Raw genomic sequence first — 22041 nt, 5'->3', positions numbered from 1 at the left:
TTCCTTAACAAGTTATTTATTCATATAAATACTGAAAATAAACACAAATGCAGCCTTAACTCATATAGAGACCAGCAACTGAAATACTAGACAACACACAAGGGACACAATTATTTTTGGACAATCGTCCCCGGAAAAACCCAATGCGAGAAAACTGGTGCAACAGTTCTGAGGGTTTTATTATTATGTAGATTTCTCGAGTACAACTAGGGTGCCAAATTGGCTCGCCCAACAGAGATTTTTACACAACAGTAATACCTCTTCTCGGAGACAGATTTTTAGCAAGTCTGCCCCACGAAAATCCTTCTGGCGCTTCTCCAAGGCTCTGCGTCAGCCCTGCTAGCCTCAGCATAGCTCTAGAACCCTCTGTGTCAACCTTCTGTCTCTCTGCGACAGCTCTCTGGCCTTCTGCGTCACACACGCAGGCCCTTCAGCCTCTGCGCAGTCTCTAGCTGCCTCTGCATGGCTCTTGTTGCCTCTGCGTAGCCTCCTCAATCACTGCTCTAACCCTCTGGCACTCTACCTCTCTGTTATGTACTCACTGCCCCTCGCTGCAACTCAGATCACTTGTTCGAATTTTCTCAACAAACCCCGCTCCAGAAAATCAAACTGACTGATCAATCTTGGTGTATCTCCAACTGATCCTCAAGCCTCCTCTTATACTTTGTCTGTTGAGTTTTCAACGGCCGAGATTAAGTCCCTAATTAACGGCTAAGATTAGATTTGGCTTGATTGATCCAGATTTAAACAGGAACGCAACAAATTACAGAGATAACCATATACACAAAGATGCAGCGGAAATAATACTTCATTTCATTAATGGAAAATACTGACATATGCTTACAAACAGAAATGGCAATAAACTAGCTAGGGCGATGGTAGCTTATCTCTGAGAAGAGATGTGATGGCTACATGCCTCTGAACTGTTCTGAACTGTATTACAATGAGGCTCGAAGGCCTATTTATTGTTGAGAAACAATGGAAAACCCTTCACATACCGAAACCTAACCCTAGAAGATGAAACGCCAAATTGTGGGCCCCGTTTGGGTAAATTGGTACATCAATTTCCCGGGGTCGTAACTTTGGCATACGATCTCCGTTTGACGCGTACGATAGCTCGTTAGAAAGATCTATCCGAGTACTACCACTTTGGGAGGCAACATAGGGCTCGATCGCCCCAGAATTCCAAAAAAACGTCGTTTAGGGCCTCAAAACGGCTCCGGAAGTTCAGGACCCGAAAAACTGCTAAAAATAGTAAACTGTGCTACAATTAAGGAAACTGAAAATGCTGAGAAAGACCATGGTGGGGGTCCAGGTGGACCTGCCAGGTGGCCACCAATATCCACCTGGATCATTCCTCCCCCCTTAGGAAGCAATGGTCCCCATTGCGTTGAGCTCCTCCATGAGATGAGGAAACCTCTGCTGAACTTGTTCCCTGGTGAGCCACTTGCCCTGCTGAAGGAGTTGGCCTGCTTTGACAACTCGATACAGTTGGATATGCTGTTGGCGAGTGTTCTTGATCTGTGTGTCCATGATCCGATCAGTTGCAGCTTGTTCCATGCAATCTGGATTTAATTCTGTGGGTTTGAGCTGTTCTGCAATGTCGGATGTGTCTAGCAATGGTGGAAAGTATGGCCGAAGGCGGTCCACATTGAACACTGGGTGCAGGCCAAGGAATGGGGGAATGCTGAGCTCAAATGCATTGTCTCCCATAGCCTTAGTAATGGTGTAAGGACCATATCGAAGTGGTCTCAATTTCTGATAGGCTCCAGTAAGGCGTTCCTTTTGCAAATGCAACCAGACTTTGTCGCCCACCTGAAACTTGTGTGGCACCCGGTGTTGATCATGTCGCTGCTTGTACTTGGCATTTGATTTCTCAAGAATGTCATGGACCTGCTGGCGAATATGTTGGATGCGCTCAATGAAGCTGGTGGCCTTATCTGTTTCGGACTGGACATGAGTTGAATTCATGTGAGTAGCTGCAAGTGGCATGGCCACATCAATGGGGCATAGTGGCTGGAATCCTAAACCCACCTGAAAAGGGCTATGGCCAGTGGAGCTGTGAAGAGCTCGGTTGTAGCTGTGCTGAACATAGGGGAGGCTCTCGTCCCATGTGCGTGGATGCTTTGAGTTATACATGCGCAGAATGTGCACAATCATCCTGTTGACAACCTCTGTCTGGCCATCAGTTTGAGGATGGAAGGCTGTGGACTTCGTGAGTTTGGTGTCCAGCATTGACCAGAGACTGGACCAAAATGTGCTGAGAAACCGACTGTCCCGATCTGAGATGATAGACTGTGGGATCCCAAAGTGCACCCACACTCGTTCAAAGAAGAGTTTAGCAGTGGCTTCTGCTGTGATATTCTTCTTGCAGGCCATCATAATGGCCATCTTTGAGAACCTGTCGACGACCACAAAAACACAGTCATTTCCATGCTTAGTGGAAGGAAGGCCTGACATGTAATCCATGGAGATGGATTCCCAAGGTCGACTAGGGGTAGGCAACGGGGTATAGAGGCCTTGCTTCTTAATGGTCGGTTTGGCAATGGCACAGGCAGTACATGATCGGATGTACTTCCCAACATCCTGTCGAAGATTCGGCCAATAGAAATAGTTTTGCAGTACTGCCACTGTTTTCTCGACCCCGAAATGCCCAGCAGCCCGACTGTAGTGTGCTTCCCAAATCATCTTGGCACGCTCGCTTGAAGGAACACAAAGGTGACCGAGGTGGCATAATAGGGCATCCTGGAGGTGAAAATCTGCAACCTGCCGACCCTCCAAGAGTGTCTGGTATGTGTGGCCGAATTCTGGGTCGCTTTTGTAGAGAAGTGGCCAATCAGAAGTCTCGTGCCCGCAAGAGTTGAGCACGGTGGTTAGCGCCATGATCGGTGGTCGACTGAGGCAATCTGCAACATTATTGGTGCTGCCCTTTTTATACTTGATATTCAAGTGAAACTGTTGCAGGTATGTAGACCACTTCTGATGGCGATCATTCTGCAATTTCCCTTGGGTCTGTATGAATTGCAGAGGTCGGTGGTCTGTGTGGATGACCGTTTCCTTCCCCAAAATGTAATGCTTCCATTGTCGGCAGGCCTGTACAATGGAATACATCTCTTTATCATAAGTGGGGTACTTCCGGACTGTGTCTGAAAGTGTTTCACTGTGATATGCCACTGGATGTCCATGTTGAGTAAGGACTGCCCCAATAGCATAGTCAGAGGCATCTGTCTCGACCTCAAATGGTTGTTGTAAATCTGGTAACGCGAGCACTGGTGCCGTGCAGAGGCGATCCTTCAACTCCCTGAATGCCTTCTGTTGAGATTCAGACCAAAAGAATTTTGCTTTCGCCCCGCCCTTGGTGACTTGACTCAAGGGCCAAGAAATATGAGAAAATCCCAACACAAACCTGCGGTAGAAGTTGGCAAGACCTAGAAAGCTGCGGAGCTCTGTTAGAGTGGTTGGAGAGGGCCAATCCCGAATGACTTGGACCTTGGCTGGATCGACATGCACCCCCTGTTCATCAATGATGTATCCCAGATACTGGACCTCGGTCATGCCAAAAGTGCATTTCTCCAAATTGGCACATAGCTTGTGTTGCCGCAGTGTTTGGAGAACCTGTCGGATGTGGTGGAGGTGCTCTTCCCAACTCTGGCTGAAGATCAGAATGTCATCCAAGTATACTACTACAAAGGAGTTGGTGAATGGCCGCAAGATGTCATCCATTAGCCTCATAAAGGTTGCAGGAGCATTCGTCAATCCGAAAGGCATGACCAACCATTCGAAGAGGCCCTCCTTGGATTTGAAGGCAGTCTTCCACACATCTGAGGGTTCAATTGGTACCTGGTGATATCCTGACTTCAGATCGATCTTGCTGAAATATTTCGCCCCCTTTAGTTGGTCTAGGAGGTCATCAATCCGCGGGATCGGGTACCTATTACGGACAGTGATCTTGTTTAGCGCCCGATAGTCAATACAGAGTCTCCACGTCCCATCCTTCTTCTGTACCAACACTATCGGGCTCCCACAGGGCGAAGAACTCGGACGGATGTGACCTTTCTGTAGGAGCTCCTGAATCTGCCTCTTGATTTCATTGTTCTCCAGAACGGAGCGCCGATAAATTGGTCCATTGGGTAGCGGCGCACCTGGGGTCAGATCAATGGAGTGCTTGACTTGACAGTGCAGAGGAACCCCTGCCGGGGAGGTGAAGATGTCTTTGTACTCCTCCACAATCTTGTCCATTTGTAGCTGCCGTGCAGAGGGACCTCGTTTGGAGGCCGCGGCCACTGTCTTCTTCTTCCCTTGAGGGCGTATCATCAGGAAAACAAATTTCCTGGTTTTGGAAATGATCTTACTGCATTGTTTTGCAGTAATCAAAGAGATGGCGGCAGGTGGTGGTACCTCTGGTATCCTGAACAACTTATTTCCCAATGTAATAATAACAGCACGGGGCCTTGATTCATACACAGCATGTCGCTTCCACAAGTATGGTTGTCCTAGTAATACATCACAAACTTCAAGGGGAGCAATGTCACACAATACCTCATCCGTGAAGGGCTTGATGTTGTATGGAAGGCGACACTGCTGGCTCACGCGAAGATCTCGCCCTTGGTAAAGCCACCCAATGGTGTATGGTTGTGGATGTGCTGTGGTCGGTAAGCCCAACCGCTTCACGACCTCTGCCGAAATGAGGTTCTTTTGACTCCCGCTATCAACAATGAACTGTATCGGGGAGCCCTTGACCCACATCTGGGAGTGGAAGAGACGCTCCTCCTCCTCTGGATCTTCGGGTTCATTTTTCTGGATCTTTGCGGTAGCAACAGTGGCGCTGGGATCCGCATCAATGATCTGCTTCCCTTTTTCATACCCCTTATCGGGTTCTGACTCAGAGTCGGAACATGCATCTGATTCTGAAACCTTTAGCTCAGCCACCAGTGACTGTTTGGCCCGACACTCACTTGTGTTGTGAGTGGAGCTCTTATGGAACTCGCACCATTTTCCAGTGTCCTTTCTCGGCTTCGCGGCGTTGCTCTTTGCTTGCAGCTTCAGCTGGTTGTCTTGGGCTGTCCCGCCTTGGCTTTGTCCTTTGTTCTGTGGTTTAGGGGCACCTTTCCCCTGCTTTGGATTCGCAGATCCAAAGTCTCGCTTCTTTTGTTTAAACTTCTGCTCGACTTTGACGGCATACCGGTATGCTGCGCCGAGCGAGGGGATGTTTAGGAACTGTATTTCTTCCTGGATGTACTTGTGCAGGCAGCCACGGTATTTGAGTATCAAATGTTGCTCCGAATCCTTGATACCCAACTTTGTGCGAAGGGTATGGAAAAGATTGGTGAACTCCGGCACATCTTGGTCCCTTCCCTGCCGCAGCGTGGTCCACTTGATGTATTCATCCTCATAGCTTCCGACAGGGTAGTACTGCTCCTTGATGGCATCCCGGAACGAATCCCAGGTGGGTGCGGCTGAAAATAGTGAGCCAGTACTTTCATCCTTCTGCTCGCAGTAGGTTTCCCACCAGTCCTTGACGTGGGGGGCTGCTTTGAGAAGAGCAAAAACAATCTTTTCCCGACTCGAAAATTCATGAACAGAAAAATAACCCTCTAGCAGATTTAACCATTTATCTACGGCATCGGCGTCTATCTGACCCTCGAATATGGGGATTTCAAAATTAACTTGTACCTTAAAGGGTGTGGCGTTTCCAGAGGAGCTGCTGGAAGCCGATGCGCCGCTTCTGGGTAGTCGCTGAAGGATCTGCGCAAAGCTGTCCATCATCGCGTTCCGTTGTCGCTCGAGCGCTTCTTCGAGCAAGATTTTGATGGGATCTCCTGCCCCCTCGTCTTTCTTCTCGTCCGCCATGGGAGGCCGTCGGGATTTGCGAGGCTGGTCTTGCAAAGGTTCAACCAGTTCAAGCCCTAACTCCTTATATCCCGACCTTGTTGGGGACATGCAAAGAAAAACAGAGAAAAAGCAGACCGCTCTGATACCACTGATCCAGATTTAAACAGGAACGCAACAAATTACAGAGATAACCATATACACAAAGATGCAGCGGAAATAATACTTCATTTCATTAATGGAAAATACTGACATATGCTTACAAACAGAAATGGCAATAAACTAGCTAGGGCGATGGTAGCTTATCTCTGAGAAGAGATGTGATGGCTACATGCCTCTGAACTGTTCTGAACTGTATTACAATGAGGCTCGAAGGCCTATTTATTGTTGAGAAACAATGGAAAACCCTTCACATACCGAAACCTAACCCTAGAAGATGAAACGCCAAATTGTGGGCCCCGTTTGGGTAAATTGGTACATCAATTTCCCGGGGTCGTAACTTTGGCATACGATCTCCGTTTGACGCGTACGATAGCTCGTTAGAAAGATCTATCCGAGTACTACCACTTTGGGAGGCAACATTAGGGCTCGGTCGCCCCAGAATTCCAAAAAAACGTCGTTTAGGGCCTCAAAACGGCTCCGGAAGTTCAGGACCCGAAAAACTGCTAAAAATAGTAAACTGTGCTACAATTAAGGAAACTGAAAATGCTGAGAAAGACAATGGTGGGGGTCCAGGTGGACCTGGCAGGTGGCCACCAATATCCACCTGGATCATTCCTCCCCCCTTAGGAAGCAATGGTCCCCATTGCGTTGAGCTCCTCCATGAGATGAGGAAACCTCTGCTGAACTTGTTCCCTGGTGAGCCACTTGCCCTGCTGAAGGAGTTGGCCTGCTTTGACAACTCGATACAGTTGGATATGCTGTTGGCGAGTGTTCTTGATCTGTGTGTCCATGATCCGATCAGTTGCAGCTTGTTCCATGCAATCTGGATTTAATTCTGTGGGTTTGAGCTGTTCTGCAATGTCGGATGTGTCTAGCAATGGTGGAAAGTATGGCCGAAGGCGGTCCACATTGAACACTGGGTGCAGGCCAAGGAATGGGGGAATGCTGAGCTCAAATGCATTGTCTCCCATAGCCTTAGTAATGGTGTAAGGACCATATCGAAGTGGTCTCAATTTCCGATAGGCTCCAGTAAGGCGTTCCTTTTGCAAATGCAACCAGACTTTGTCGCCCACCTGAAACTTGTGTGGCACCCGGTGTTGATCATGTCGCTGCTTGTACTTGGCATTTGATTTCTCAAGAATGTCATGGACCTGCTGGCGAATATGTTGGATGCGCTCAATGAAGCTGGTGGCCTTATCTGTTTCGGACTGGACATGAGCTGAATTCATGTGAGTAGCTGCAAGTGGCATGGCCACATCAATGGGGCATAGTGGCTGGAATCCTAAACCCACCTGAAAAGGGCTATGGCCAGTGGAGCTGTGAAGAGCTCGGTTGTAGCTGTGCTGAACATAGGGGAGGCTCTCGTCCCATGTGCGTGGATGCTTTGAGTTATACATGCGCAGAATGTGCACAATCATCCTGTTGACAACCTCTGTCTGGCCATCAGTTTGAGGATGGAAGGCTGTGGACTTCGTGAGTTTGGTGTCCAGCATTGACCAGAGACTGGACCAAAATGTGCTGAGAAACCGACTGTCCCGATCTGAGATGATAGACTGTGGGATCCCAAAGTGCACCCACACTCGTTCAAAGAAGAGTTTAGCAGTGGCTTCTGCTGTGATATTCTTCTTGCAGGCCATCATAATGGCCATCTTTGAGAACCTGTCGACGACCACAAAAACACAGTCATTTCCATGCTTAGTGGAAGGAAGGCCTGACATGTAATCCATGGAGATGGATTCCCAAGGTCGACTAGGGGTAGGCAACGGGGTATAGAGGCCTTGCTTCTTAATGGTCGGTTTGGCAATGGCACAGGCAGTACATGATCGGATGTACTTCCCAACATCCTGTCGAAGATTCGGCCAATAGAAATAGTTTTGCAGTACTGCCACTGTTTTCTCGACCCCGAAATGCCCAGCAGCCCGACTGTAGTGTGCTTCCCAAATCATCTTGGCACGCTCGCTTGAAGGAACACAAAGGTGACCGAGGTGGCATAATAGGGCATCCTGGAGGTGAAAATCTGCAACCTGCCGACCCTCCAAGAGTGTCTGGTATGTGTGGCCGAATTCTGGGTCGCTTTTGTAGAGAAGTGGCCAATCAGAAGTCTCGTGCCCGCAAGAGTTGAGCACGGTGGTTAGCGCCATGATCGGTGGTCGACTGAGGCAATCTGCAACATTATTGGTGCTGCCCTTTTTATACTTGATATTCAAGTGAAACTGTTGCAGGTATGTAGACCACTTCTGATGGCGATCATTCTGCAATTTCCCTTGGGTCTGTATGAATTGCAGAGGTCGGTGGTCTGTGTGGATGACCGTTTCCTTCCCCAAAATGTAATGCTTCCATTGTCGGCAGGCCTGTACAATGGAATACATCTCTTTATCATAAGTGGGGTACTTCCGGACTGTGTCTGAAAGTGTTTCACTGTGATATGCCACTGGATGTCCATGTTGAGTAAGGACTGCCCCAATAGCATAGTCAGAGGCATCTGTCTCGACCTCAAATGGTTGTTGTAAATCTGGTAACGCGAGCACTGGTGCCGTGCAGAGGCGATCCTTCAACTCCCTGAATGCCTTCTGTTGAGATTCAGACCAAAAGAATTTTGCTTTCGCCCCGCCCTTGGTGACTTGACTCAAGGGCCAAGAAATATGAGAAAATCCCAACACAAACCTGCGGTAGAAGTTGGCAAGACCTAGAAAGCTGCGGAGCTCTGTTAGAGTGGTTGGAGAGGGCCAATCCCGAATGACTTGGACCTTGGCTGGATCGACATGCACCCCCTGTTCATCAATGATGTATCCCAGATACTGGACCTCGGTCATGCCAAAAGTGCATTTCTCCAAATTGGCACATAGCTTGTGTTGCCGCAGTGTTTGGAGAACCTGTCGGATGTGGTGGAGGTGCTCTTCCCAACTCTGGCTGAAGATCAGAATGTCATCCAAGTATACTACTACAAAGGAGTTGGTGAATGGCCGCAAGATGTCATCCATTAGCCTCATAAAGGTTGCAGGAGCATTCGTCAATCCGAAAGGCATGACCAACCATTCGAAGAGGCCCTCCTTGGATTTGAAGGCAGTCTTCCACACATCTGAGGGTTCAATTGGTACCTGGTGATATCCTGACTTCAGATCGATCTTGCTGAAATATTTCGCCCCCTTTAGTTGGTCTAGGAGGTCATCAATCCGCGGGATCGGGTACCTATTACGGACAGTGATCTTGTTCAGCGCCCGATAGTCAATACAGAGTCTCCACGTCCCATCCTTCTTCTGTACCAACACTATCGGGCTCCCACAGGGCGAAGAACTCGGACGGATGTGACCTTTCTGTAGGAGCTCCTGAATCTGCCTCTTGATTTCATTGTTCTCCAGAACGGAGCGCCGATAAATTGGTCCATTGGGTAGCGGCGCACCTGGGGTCAGATCAATGGAGTGCTTGACTTGACAGTGCAGAGGAACCCCTGCCGGGGAGGTGAAGATGTCTTTGTACTCCTCCACAATCTTGTCCATTTGTAGCTGCCGTGCAGAGGGACCTCGTTTGGAGGCCGCGGCCACTGTCTTCTTCTTCCCTTGAGGGCGTATCATCAGGAAAACAAATTTCCTGGTTTTGGAAATGATCTTACTGCATTGTTTTGCAGTAATCAAAGAGATGGCGGCAGGTGGTGGTACCTCTGGTATCCTGAACAACTTATTTCCCAATGTAATAATAACAGCACGGGGCCTTGATTCATACACAGCATGTCGCTTCCACAAGTATGGTTGTCCTAGTAATACATCACAAACTTCAAGGGGAGCAATGTCACACAATACCTCATCCGTGAAGGGCTTGATGTTGTATGGAAGGCGACACTGCTGGCTCACGCGAAGATCTCGCCCTTGGTAAAGCCACCCAATGGTGTATGGTTGTGGATGTGCTGTGGTCGGTAAGCCCAACCGCTTCACGACCTCTGCCGAAATGAGGTTCTTTTGACTCCCGCTATCAACAATGAACTGTATCGGGGAGCCCTTGACCCACATCTGGGAGTGGAAGAGACGCTCCTCCTCCTCTGGATCTTCGGGTTCATTTTTCTGGATCTTTGCGGTAGCAACAGTGGCGCTGGGATCCGCATCAATGATCTGCTTCCCTTTTTCATACCCCTTATCGGGTTCTGACTCAGAGTCGGAACATGCATCTGATTCTGAAACCTTTAGCTCAGCCACCAGTGACTGTTTGGCCCGACACTCACTTGTGTTGTGAGTGGAGCTCTTATGGAACTCGCACCATTTTCCAGTGTCCTTTCTCGGCTTCGCGGCGTTGCTCTTTGCTTGCAGCTTCAGCTGGTTGTCTTGGGCTGTCCCGCCTTGGCTTTGTCCTTTGTTCTGTGGTTTAGGGGCACCTTTCCCCTGCTTTGGATTCGCAGATCCAAAGTCTCGCTTCTTTTGTTTAAACTTCTGCTCGACTTTGACGGCATACCGGTATGCTGCGCCGAGCGAGGGGATGTTTAGGAACTGTATTTCTTCCTGGATGTACTTGTGCAGGCAGCCACGGTATTTGAGTATCAAATGTTGCTCCGAATCCTTGATACCCAACTTTGTGCGAAGGGTATGGAAAAGATTGGTGAACTCCGGCACATCTTGGTCCCTTCCCTGCCGCAGCGTGGTCCACTTTATGTATTCATCCTCATAGCTTCCGACAGGGTAGTACTGCTCCTTGATGGCATCCCGGAACGAATCCCAGGTGGGTGCGGCTGAAAATAGTGAGCCAGTACTTTCATCCTTCTGCTCGCAGTAGGTTTCCCACCAGTCCTTGACGTGGGGGGCTGCTTTGAGAAGAGCAAAAACAATCTTTTCCCGACTCGAAAATTCATGAACAGAAAAATAACCCTCTAGCAGATTTAACCATTTATCTACGGCATCGGCGTCTATCTGACCCTCGAATATGGGGATTTCAAAATTAACTTGTACCTTAAAGGGTGTGGCGTTTCCAGAGGAGCTGCTGGAAGCCGATGCGCCGCTTCTGGGTAGCCGCTGAAGGATCTGCGCAAAGCTGTCCATCATCGCGTTCCGTTGTCGCTCGAGCGCTTCTTCGAGCAAGATTTTGATGGGATCTCCTGCCCCCTCGTCTTTCTTCTCGTCCGCCATGGGAGGCCGTCGGGATTTGCGAGGCTGGTCTTGCAAAGGTTCAACCAGTTCAAGCCCTAACTCCTTATATCCCGACCTTGTTGGGGACATGCAAAGAAAAACAGAGAAAAAGCAGACCGCTCTGATACCACTGATCCAGATTTAAACAGGAACGCAACAAATTACAGAGATAACCATATACACAAAGATGCAGCGGAAATAATACTTCATTTCATTAATGGAAAATACTGACATATGCTTACAAACAGAAATGGCAATAAACTAGCTAGGGCGATGGTAGCTTATCTCTGAGAAGAGATGTGATGGCTACATGCCTCTGAACTGTTCTGAACTGTATTACAATGAGGCTCGAAGGCCTATTTATTGTTGAGAAACAATGGAAAACCCTTCACATACCGAAACCTAACCCTAGAAGATGAAACGCCAAATTGTGGGCCCCGTTTGGGTAAATTGGTACATCAATTTCCCGGGGTCGTAACTTTGGCATACGATCTCCGTTTGACGCGTACGATAGCTCGTTAGAAAGATCTATCCGAGTACTACCACTTTGGGAGGCAACATTAGGGCTCGGTCGCCCCAGAATTCCAAAAAAACGTCGTTTAGGGCCTCAAAACGGCTCCGGAAGTTCAGGACCCGAAAAACTGCTAAAAATAGTAAACTGTGCTACAATTAAGGAAACTGAAAATGCTGAGAAAGACCATGGTGGGGGTCCAGGTGGACCTGGCAGGTGGCCACCAATATCCACCTGGATCATTCCTCCCCCCTTAGGAAGCAATGGTCCCCATTGCGTTGAGCTCCTCCATGAGATGAGGAAACCTCTGCTGAACTTGTTCCCTGGTGAGCCACTTGCCCTGCTGAAGGAGTTGGCCTGCTTTGACAACTCGATACAGTTGGATATGCTGTTGGCGAGTGTTCTTGATCTGTGTGTCCATGATCCGATCAGTTGCAGCTTGTTCCATGCAATCTGGATTTAATTCTGTGGGTTTGAGCTGTTCTGCAATGTCGGATGTGTCTAGCAATGGTGGAAAGTATGGCCGAAGGCGGTCCACATTGAACACTGGGTGCAGGCCAAGGAATGGGGGAATGCTGAGCTCAAATGCATTGTCTCCCATAGCCTTAGTAATGGTGTAAGGACCATATCGAAGTGGTCTCAATTTCTGATAGGCTCCAGTAAGGCGTTCCTTTTGCAAATGCAACCAGACTTTGTCGCCCACCTGAAACTTGTGTGGCACCCGGTGTTGATCATGTCGCTGCTTGTACTTGGCATTTGATTTCTCAAGAATGTCATGGACCTGCTGGCGAATATGTTGGATGCGCTCAATGAAGCTGGTGGCCTTATCTGTTTCGGACTGGACATGAGTTGAATTCATGTGAGTAGCTGCAAGTGGCATGGCCACATCAATGGGGCATAGTGGCTGGAATCCTAAACCCACCTGAAAAGGGCTATGGCCAGTGGAGCTGTGAAGAGCTCGGTTGTAGCTGTGCTGAACATAGGGGAGGCTCTCGTCCCATGTGCGTGGATGCTTTGAGTTATACATGCGCAGAATGTGCACAATCATCTTGTTGACAACCTCTGTCTGGCCATCAGTTTGAGGATGGAAGGCTGTGGACTTCGTGAGTTTGGTGTCCAGCATTGACCAGAGACTGGACCAAAATGTGCTGAGAAACCGACTGTCCCGATCTGAGATGATAGACTGTGGGATCCCAAAGTGCACCCACACTCGTTCAAAGAAGAGTTTAGCAGTGGCTTCTGCTGTGATATTCTTCTTGCAGGCCATCATAATGGCCATCTTTGAGAACCTGTCGACGACCACAAAAACACAGTCATTTCCATGCTTAGTGGAAGGAAGGCCTGACATGTAATCCATGGAGATGGATTCCCAAGGTCGACTAGGGGTAGGCAACGGGGTATAGAGGCCTTGCTTCTTAATGGTCGGTTTGGCAATGGCACAGGCAGTACATGATCGGATGTACTTCCCAACATCCTGTCGAAGATTCGGCCAATAGAAATAGTTTTGCAGTACTGCCACTGTTTTCTCGACCCCGAAATGCCCAGCAGCCCGACTGTAGTGTGCTTCCCAAATCATCTTGGCACGCTCGCTTGAAGGAACACAAAGGTGACCGAGGTGGCATAATAGGGCATCCTGGAGGTGAAAATCTGCAACCTGCCGACCCTCCAAGAGTGTCTGGTATGTGTGGCCGAATTCTGGGTCGCTTTTGTAGAGAAGTGGCCAATCAGAAGTCTCGTGCCCGCAAGAGTTGAGCACGGTGGTTAGCGCCATGATCGGTGGTCGACTGAGGCAATCTGCAACATTATTGGTGCTGCCCTTTTTATACTTGATATTCAAGTGAAACTGTTGCAGGTATGTAGACCACTTCTGATGGCGATCATTCTGCAATTTCCCTTGGGTCTGTATGAATTGCAGAGGTCGGTGGTCTGTGTGGATGACCGTTTCCTTCCCCAAAATGTAATGCTTCCATTGTCGGCAGGCCTGTACAATGGAATACATCTCTTTATCATAAGTGGGGTACTTCCGGACTGTGTCTGAAAGTGTTTCACTGTGATATGCCACTGGATGTCCATGTTGAGTAAGGACTGCCCCAATAGCATAGTCAGAGGCATCTGTCTCGACCTCAAATGGTTGTTGTAAATCTGGTAACGCGAGCACTGGTGCCGTGCAGAGGCGATCCTTCAACTCCCTGAATGCCTTCTGTTGAGATTCAGACCAAAAGAATTTTGCTTTCGCCCCGCCCTTGGTGACTTGACTCAAGGGCCAAGAAATATGAGAAAATCCCAACACAAACCTGCGGTAGAAGTTGGCAAGACCTAGAAAGCTGCGGAGCTCTGTTAGAGTGGTTGGAGAGGGCCAATCCCGAATGACTTGGACCTTGGCTGGATCGACATGCACCCCCTGTTCATCAATGATGTATCCCAGATACTGGACCTCGGTCATGCCAAAAGTGCATTTCTCCAAATTGGCACATAGCTTGTGTTGCCGCAGTGTTTGGAGAACCTGTCGGATGTGGTGGAGGTGCTCTTCCCAACTCTGGCTGAAGATCAGAATGTCATCCAAGTATACTACTACAAAGGAGTTGGTGAATGGCCGCAAGATGTCATCCATTAGCCTCATAAAGGTTGCAGGAGCATTCGTCAATCCGAAAGGCATGACCAACCATTCGAAGAGGCCCTCCTTGGATTTGAAGGCAGTCTTCCACACATCTGAGGGTTCAATTGGTACCTGGTGATATCCTGACTTCAGATCGATCTTGCTGAAATATTTCGCCCCCTTTAGTTGGTCTAGGAGGTCATCAATCCGCGGGATCGGGTACCTATTACTGACAGTGATCTTGTTTAGCGCCCGATAGTCAATACAGAGTCTCCACGTCCCATCCTTCTTCTGTACCAACACTATCGGGCTCCCACAGGGCGAAGAACTCGGACGGATGTGACCTTTCTGTAGGAGCTCCTGAATCTGCCTCTTGATTTCATTGTTCTCCAGAACGGAGCGCCGATAAATTGGTCCATTGGGTAGCGGCGCACCTGGGGTCAGATCAATGGAGTGCTTGACTTGACAGTGCAGAGGAACCCCTGCCGGGGAGGTGAAGATGTCTTTGTACTCCTCCACAATCTTGTCCATTTGTAGCTGCCGTGCAGAGGGACCTCATTTGGAGGCCGCGGCCACTGTCTTCTTCTTCCCTTGAGGGCGTATCATCAGGAAAACAAATTTCCTGGTTTTGGAAATGATCTTACTGCATTGTTTTGCAGTAATCAAAGAAATGGCGGCAGGTGGTGGTACCTCTGGTATCCTGAACAACTTATTTCCCAATGTAATAATAACAGCACGGGGCCTTGATTCATACACAGCATGTCGCTTCCACAAGTATGGTTGTCCTAGTAATACATCACAAACTTCAAGGGGAGCAATGTCACACAATACCTCATCCGTGAAGGGCTTGATGTTGTATGGAAGGCGACACTGCTGGCTCACGCGAAGATCTCGCCCTTGGTAAAGCCACCCAATGGTGTATGGTTGTGGATGTGCTGTGGTCGGTAAGCCCAACCGCTTCACGACCTCTGCCGAAATGAGGTTCTTTTGACTCCCGCTATCAACAATGAACTGTATCGGGGAGCCCTTGACCCACATCTGGGAGTGGAAGAGACGCTCCTCCTCTGGATCTTCGGGTTCATTTTTCTGGATCTTTGCGGTAGCAACAGTGGCGCTGGGATCCGCATCAATGATCTGCTTCCCTTTTTCATACCCCTTATCGGGTTCTGACTCAGAGTCGGAACATGCATCTGATTCTGAAACCTTTAGCTCAGCCACCAGTGACTGTTTGGCCCGACACTCACTTGTGTTGTGAGTGGAGCTCTTATGGAACTCGCACCATTTTCCAGTGTCCTTTCTCGGCTTCGCGGCGTTGCTCTTTGCTTGCAGCTTCAGCTAGTTGTCTTGGGCTGTCCCGCCTTGGCTTTGTCCTTTGTTCTGTGGTTTAGGGGCACCTTTCCCCTGCTTTGGATTCGCAGATCCAAAGTCTCGCTTCTTTTGTTTAAACTTCTGCTCGACTTTGACGGCATACCGGTATGCTGCGCCAAGCGAGGGGATGTTTAGGAACTGTATTTCTTCCTGGATGTACTTGTGCAGGCAGCCACGGTATTTGAGTATCAAATGTTGCTCCGAATCCTTGATACCCAACTTTGTGCGAAGGGTATGGAAAAGATTGGTGAACTCCGGCACATCTTGGTCCCTTCCCTACCGCAGCGTGGTCCACTTGATGTATTCATCCTCATAGCTTCCGACAGGGTAGTACTGCTCCTTGATGGCATCCCGGAACGAATCCCAGGTGGGTGCGGCTGAAAATAGTGAGCCAGTACTTTCATCCTTCTGCTCGCAGTAGGTTTCCCACCAGTCCTTGACGTGGGGGGCTGCTTTGAGAAGAGCAAAAACAATCTTTTCCCGACTCGAAAATTCATGAACAGAAAAATAACCCTCTAGCAGATTTAACCATTTATCTACGGCATCGGCGTCTATCTGACCCTCGAATATGGGGATTTCAAAATTAACTTGTACCTTAAAGGGTGTGGCGTTTCCAGAGGAGCTGCTGGAAGCCGATGCGCCGCTTCTGGGTAGTCGCTGAAGGATCTGCGCAAAGCTGTCCATCATCGCGTTCCGTTGTCGCTCGAGCGCTTCTTCGAGCAAGATTTTGATGGGATCTCCTGCCCCCTCGTCTTTCTTCTCGTCCGCCATGGGAGGCCGTCGGGATTTGCGAGGCTGGTCTTGCAAAGGTTCAACCAGTTCAAGCCCTAACTCCTTATATCCCGACCTTGTTGGGGACATGCAAAGAAAAACAGAGAAAAAGCAGACCGCTCTGATACCACTGATCCAGATTTAAACAGGAACGCAACAAATTACAGAGATAACCATATACACAAAGATGCAGCGGAAATAATACTTCATTTCATTAATGGAAAATACTGACATATGCTTACAAACAGAAATGGCAATAAACTAGCTAGGGCGATGGTAGCTTATCTCTGAGAAGAGATGTGATGGCTACATGCCTCTGAACTGTTCTGAACTGTATTACAATGAGGCTCGAAGGCCTATTTATTGTTGAGAAACAATGGAAAACCCTTCACATACCGAAACCTAACCCTAGAAGATGAAACGCCAAATTGTGGGCCCCGTTTGGGTAAATTGGTACATCAATTTCCCGGGGTCGTAACTTTGGCATACGATCTCCGTTTGACGCGTACGATAGCTCGTTAGAAAGATCTATCCGAGTACTACCACTTTGGGAGGCAACATTAGGGCTCGGTCGCCCCAGAATTCCAAAAAAACGTCGTTTAGGGCCTCAAAACGGCTCCGGAAGTTCAGGACCCGAAAAACTGCTAAAAATAGTAAACTGTGCTACAATTAAGGAAACTGAAAATGCTGAGAAAGACCATGGTGGGGGTCCAGGTGGACCTGCCAGGTGGCCACCAATATCCACCTGGATCATTGATCCATGTCATTTAGAACATTCTCACCCAGTTTTATATTAATACCCATTAATATTTTAATTTTCCTAAGTTTAGACTTAGGAACTCCATTAAAAATATTAATGATTTTAATATCTCTCTAATCGGGTGGAATTTCCCCAAACCATTTCTGGGTCTTGGAGATCTCATGTGCTTTAGCCTCTCCACCAATTTTCATGGTTAGATCACATCTGATGCTACCACAGATCAACATTTAGGAGATGTGGGTTCAAAGGTCCCACATGAATTTTGGGATTAAGTGGGGGCCCAAATATTAGGAAGGAAGGGAAATATTGCAGCTGTAGTGGAGCGTGTGGACCACTCCATGGAGAATTACAACCCACATGGAGAATTATGGCCCACATGTGGAAGACACTCTCATTGGAGCGAAGTTGATGCGGAAAGTTGAGCTGGACCCACATGGGCATCTTGGAGGCTCTTTGATAAATAGAGCAAGAGGCAATCATTTTGGTCATTCATTCATCTATTCAGAAATTGTGTCTTTGACATAGCATGCTTGAGCTAAAGCCAAGTCTGCAGTGTTGTTTAGCACATGAGTGTCTCTGAGCGGAAATTTCAACCCTTGCTTCGATGGACTTCGCATGCCAACCCAAGGAGGGATTCCTACCTATACCAATTCATACCAGCAGCAGGGAGCGTGAGTTTGTGGAGAGAATTGGCATCAACAATATAGGGATTGTGCAGCTCTTGGAGGAGGCACGCTTGGAGGTTTTATGGAGTGAAGGGAGTTAGGGGTTGAAACTTGAGTTGGAGTCCGAAAAAGTATTATGGGGTCTTTTCCAACATTTTGGCAGAGCAGCAAACGCAACATTTGCTACAGGTTACATCTTCTGCTTGTGGAGGAGGGCCAAGCATTTGGGGGTCAATTTTGGAGCATCAAAACTAGGACAAACCCTTTCTGGGTTTTTCTGGGTTTATTGAGGAGAGGCCAAGATTAATTTGGCAGAATTTTCTGGGCAGATTTGAGGGGTCAAACAAGGGCCCCAACTCAGCCAACAGTTAGAGGAGCTAGGGGAAAATTGGGTCGAAATTCCAAGGTCAACATTTGGCCAATTCCTTCGTGGGTTTTTGTGGGTTATTGGTGGAGAGCCCGGGGTTAATTTCCTGGAATTTTTTGAGCACCCGAGGAGGCCCTAGCAGCAGTTCTTTGCAGCCAACAACATATTTTCTAAGTACTTTCAGCGTAGAGATAGGAGAGAGCAAAAACAAATTTGAGAGGGATTTCCTATTGTTCATTTGGGCTTAGTTAGCCTGCCTTGAGCAAGCCCAGGTGCACTCTTTTCAACACCTCATTGTACCCTCTTATTTATTAATAAAATGGCTCAGATCAACACAGTTCATGGAGATTTCTGGTTGTTAAATGTGCTATAAATTTTTGTATGTGTTTCTACTACATTTGCTTTGTTTAACATTGTATATTTCCATTAAGAATATTACATATGACCAAATCCATATAGCTTTTCATGAAGAAAAACTCCCTTTTCTTTCTTTCTAGAACCACAATATGTAAGGTTCCTATTAAACTATATTTGATTTTGCTTCAATCATAAATTAAATTGATACCTATTTTTGATGAAACCCTTTTGGCTCTTCAAAGTGCTACATTAGTGATCCCCTGATTTAGCACTATTGATAGTAGTTCCTAGGTCTTCATGCTCTCATAGATTATGACTCTAACAAAGCTCTAATACCATATCATAATAAAGAGAAATTGAACACAAAAACTACCAAGATAAACATGAGAAAGTTCTCCATATTGCTTTGCATAAATTGAAAAGGGAAAACCTTCTTATAAAGAGTCACATACTAGTTGAGTAAATACATTTTATGAATGAGGGATAAACCAAAAGACACAATAACGTGAAATAAAGGATTGAATTGTAATATAAGCTAAAGTCGACATGACTTTATTAATGCCCATGTCTAATGTCCAATTAACCATAATTATAAGCTAACATTTACTTTTAACACCCATGTGGCATGCACCAACATCTTTATTTATGAAGACTTTCTTCCACATGTAGCTATAAACTTCTACATGTAATGATGAGGCAAAAATTGCAATTTCTTTAGATATAATATAACATGTGGATAAATAATCACAAATACATCATATTGCAAACTGGCCTGTATCCCTTTTTAAATGCTCACAAGGAATCTTGTGAGGACCTTGAAAAATCATAATGTATCTATCACCGACTTCTCTTTTAATTCCTAGGCAATATTTACTAACATAATTTGTATAAAGTAATAAAAAACATCATGAAATTGTGCTTTCCAATGCTTTTAAGTATTGAAACATTGGTCCATAAGATATTCTGAATGTAAGAATATTGACTACAGGTACAGCAATCTAACCAACTGAATCTATCTCTCAACATGGTATGATGAAAGTTGGTATAAATTTAAATGCATGAAAATATAGAGTGTAAGAAAAGAGGTTACAGTGCCACGAGTATAAAGTCTTACCCTATCACAGTCAAACTTAAAAGGAAGAGAGAAACCCCTGTTGAAGATCATAACAATTCCCTTTATCAATACTAATCATCTTGAAAAAGAAAATTATATCACTGAGATATACTAATCATATTAGTTAAAGAAAATTATATACTACACATGAACATGTAAGGATTTTATAGAAAAAGTAAACTGCTTGTAAGAAGCAAATTTGTATATAATTGGAAGCAATCACAAGTAGTATTTAAGAAAAAACCATATTATATATATATATATATATATATATATATATATATATATATCGCCAAGTTCAACTAATATGATCTCTTCAAATGTCCTAGTAAAATCATGTCATTAAAACTTTTCATCATTTATTTAAAAAAAGGGTTCAAAATTCTCTCTTTATATAGAAAAACGAAAAGTTTGAATCACAAATGAAATTTAAAAGAAAGTATAAATAGGGTTTTTAGGAAACACAAACAAAATCAGAACCTTCAAGGCTGAAAAATCTGGTCCTAACAAAAGTTGAACAAATTCTAAAACCACTTTTGGTCAATTTAGAGGAACTGAGGACTAAATCAGGCATGTTTTATGATAGAAAATCAAAATCAGGAAAAGTTTAACCTTGTCAGCCAATTTTAATATTCATCAATATATGCTGGACATCCAACTAACAAGGGGATCTGGCTGCTGTTGAAAGACAGGCTAGTTGGTTTTTGCTGTGTACATCAATTGATCGATGTGTGCTTTGGGATTGACTTGCTTCATCATTAGCAGACATTGGTTGAATTATAATACAAGGGGACCAAGGACATTATTGGGGATTGAAGGTCAATTACTCATTTGAATGTTTCCTACAAAATTCTTGCCATGGCTATAGCTCTCAGTGTTGGAAGAATTTGTCATTGATGCCAAAGGGTAAATGGGCCAGCATTTGTTCAGTGATTTGCATGCACAAATTAGTTAATTTGGATGCAAGGACCCTCCAGATTGGTAGCCTTTGTCATGCCATTTTGTTTGATAGGTGGCATGCTCTGTGGGTCCTCTGCCTTGGAGAGATATTGATTTTTGAAGTTTGATGCCCAAAGAATGGGTTTAGCACCAGCCCCTTTGCCCCTAAAAAGAAGGTCAAAATTATAATTTAAATAGGCCTAAATTGATGGGTTCAAATCTGCCTTGAAAGAAAGCATTTTGAAGAACAAAGAATTCATTTTTAAAGTAATCTAAGCCCCCTTCTTAATAGGTCGGCCTGATATGGGCAGGTTGGCTCCAGTATAGATGTGACCTTTCAAAAGAAATTTTTATTTGGTTCAGGTTGGACCCAAAAATAGGCATCCCTCCAACACTATTTACAGCCCAACCGTGAAGCACAAAAGCCATCAATAACTCAGATCATTATTCTATCACAGAATTCATGGAGTTGTCTGAGGCCTTGTGCTTATTGAAGATTTGAAGAAGGAAGGTTGAAGTTTCTAAAAGACTGTGAAGTTTGTTCTGAGTTTTATTGGGATTACTGCTTTATTGTTTTATCAAGGCTTTTCACTGGGGCAGAGGCACATTTTGAAGCCTGTCTGTGGCATTTTTGGCACAATACTTGAGGCCTAATTTGGCCCTGATTTAAGGCTCTTCTGTGGACAGTTGCAGGCCTGAATTTTGGCCTCCCTGTGACTGTGACAGGCCCGAATTTCCGCCTATTCTGTGACAGGTCCAAATCTCTGTGACAGTAGACTCTGAATAATCCGAACCTCTGTTTAGGGCAAGTTTTTGAGGCCCAGTTCAGGCTTCCTGAGGCCCATTTTCGGACCTGTAGCTGAGGCAGATTCAGACCTAGTCTCTGAGGTGAATTCAACCTTGGTTAGGCTAGGACCTAAAGCTGTTTTTCAAATGTCATTCTGAGACCATTTTTGAGTTTATTCAAGCAGCCTTGAAAGGAATTTCAAGGGAGGACAAACCGATTCTGGAGTAGAGCCTCAGCACTATTGTAGATTGTTACTTGGACCCTTTCTGTGACAACTCAATGTCAAATTTGTAACTATGGTCGGTCTTCATAATGCACTTGTGGTCACTTGATGTAATTATATTTATCATTGTAAAGTATATTTATAAATAGTTGAGTCAAAGTAAAATTTATTTTGAGTCAAAGTCCCATTGCAAATTTTAAAAGATTTAAATTTGAATTTTTGAAATGTAATTTTTGGCTCCAAAAGTGACAAGTTGGCTTCCCTCCAAGTCAAGTCAGCCTTGGCCAAGAGACACATCCATTCACCGTAGACAGACTACTATATAAAGGCACCTCGAGCTCCTCATTGGGAAAATTCGCATTCCTCACTCAAGAGTCAAGACAGCTTTTGGGCAAGCAAAGGAGGTCAAGATGGATGAAGAAGGACAAAGAAAGAAGTTTGTGCTTCTCTCTCCTCTCCCATAAACTTGCACATGTGGATAGAA

At 46.2% G+C, this 22041-nt stretch overlaps 1 protein-coding gene across 9 annotated transcripts in view; it reads right to left on the bottom strand.

Moving 5' to 3' along the window:
• Positions 1–22041, bottom strand: part of LOC149205269 (uncharacterized) — a 525377-nt gene that overhangs the window by 126172 nt on the left and 377164 nt on the right. For 4 of the 9 annotated variants that reach the window (XR_016251865.1, XM_089393438.1, XM_089393437.1 and 1 more), the window contains exon 6: positions 19609–19645. The exons of the other annotated variants lie outside the window; for them this stretch is intronic. Coding sequence is in view for 3 of the 4 variants with exons in the window: in XM_089393438.1 (XP_089249564.1) it covers positions 19609–19645 (37 nt within the window). In the remaining variant the exon portion in view is untranslated. The remainder of the gene's footprint in view (positions 1–19608; positions 19646–22041) is intronic. 9 annotated transcript variants of the gene reach the window in all.

Source organism: Pinus tabuliformis, chromosome 1_2 (assembly GCF_031772625.1).
Source record: "Pinus tabuliformis cultivar Carrire ecotype Pingquan chromosome 1_2, CPIR1, whole genome shotgun sequence".
Lineage (NCBI taxonomy): Eukaryota > Viridiplantae > Streptophyta > Pinopsida > Pinales > Pinaceae > Pinus > Pinus tabuliformis.
The sequence above is the reverse complement of the archived record's forward strand: the minus strand, read 5'-3'. Positions and strand labels throughout refer to the sequence as shown.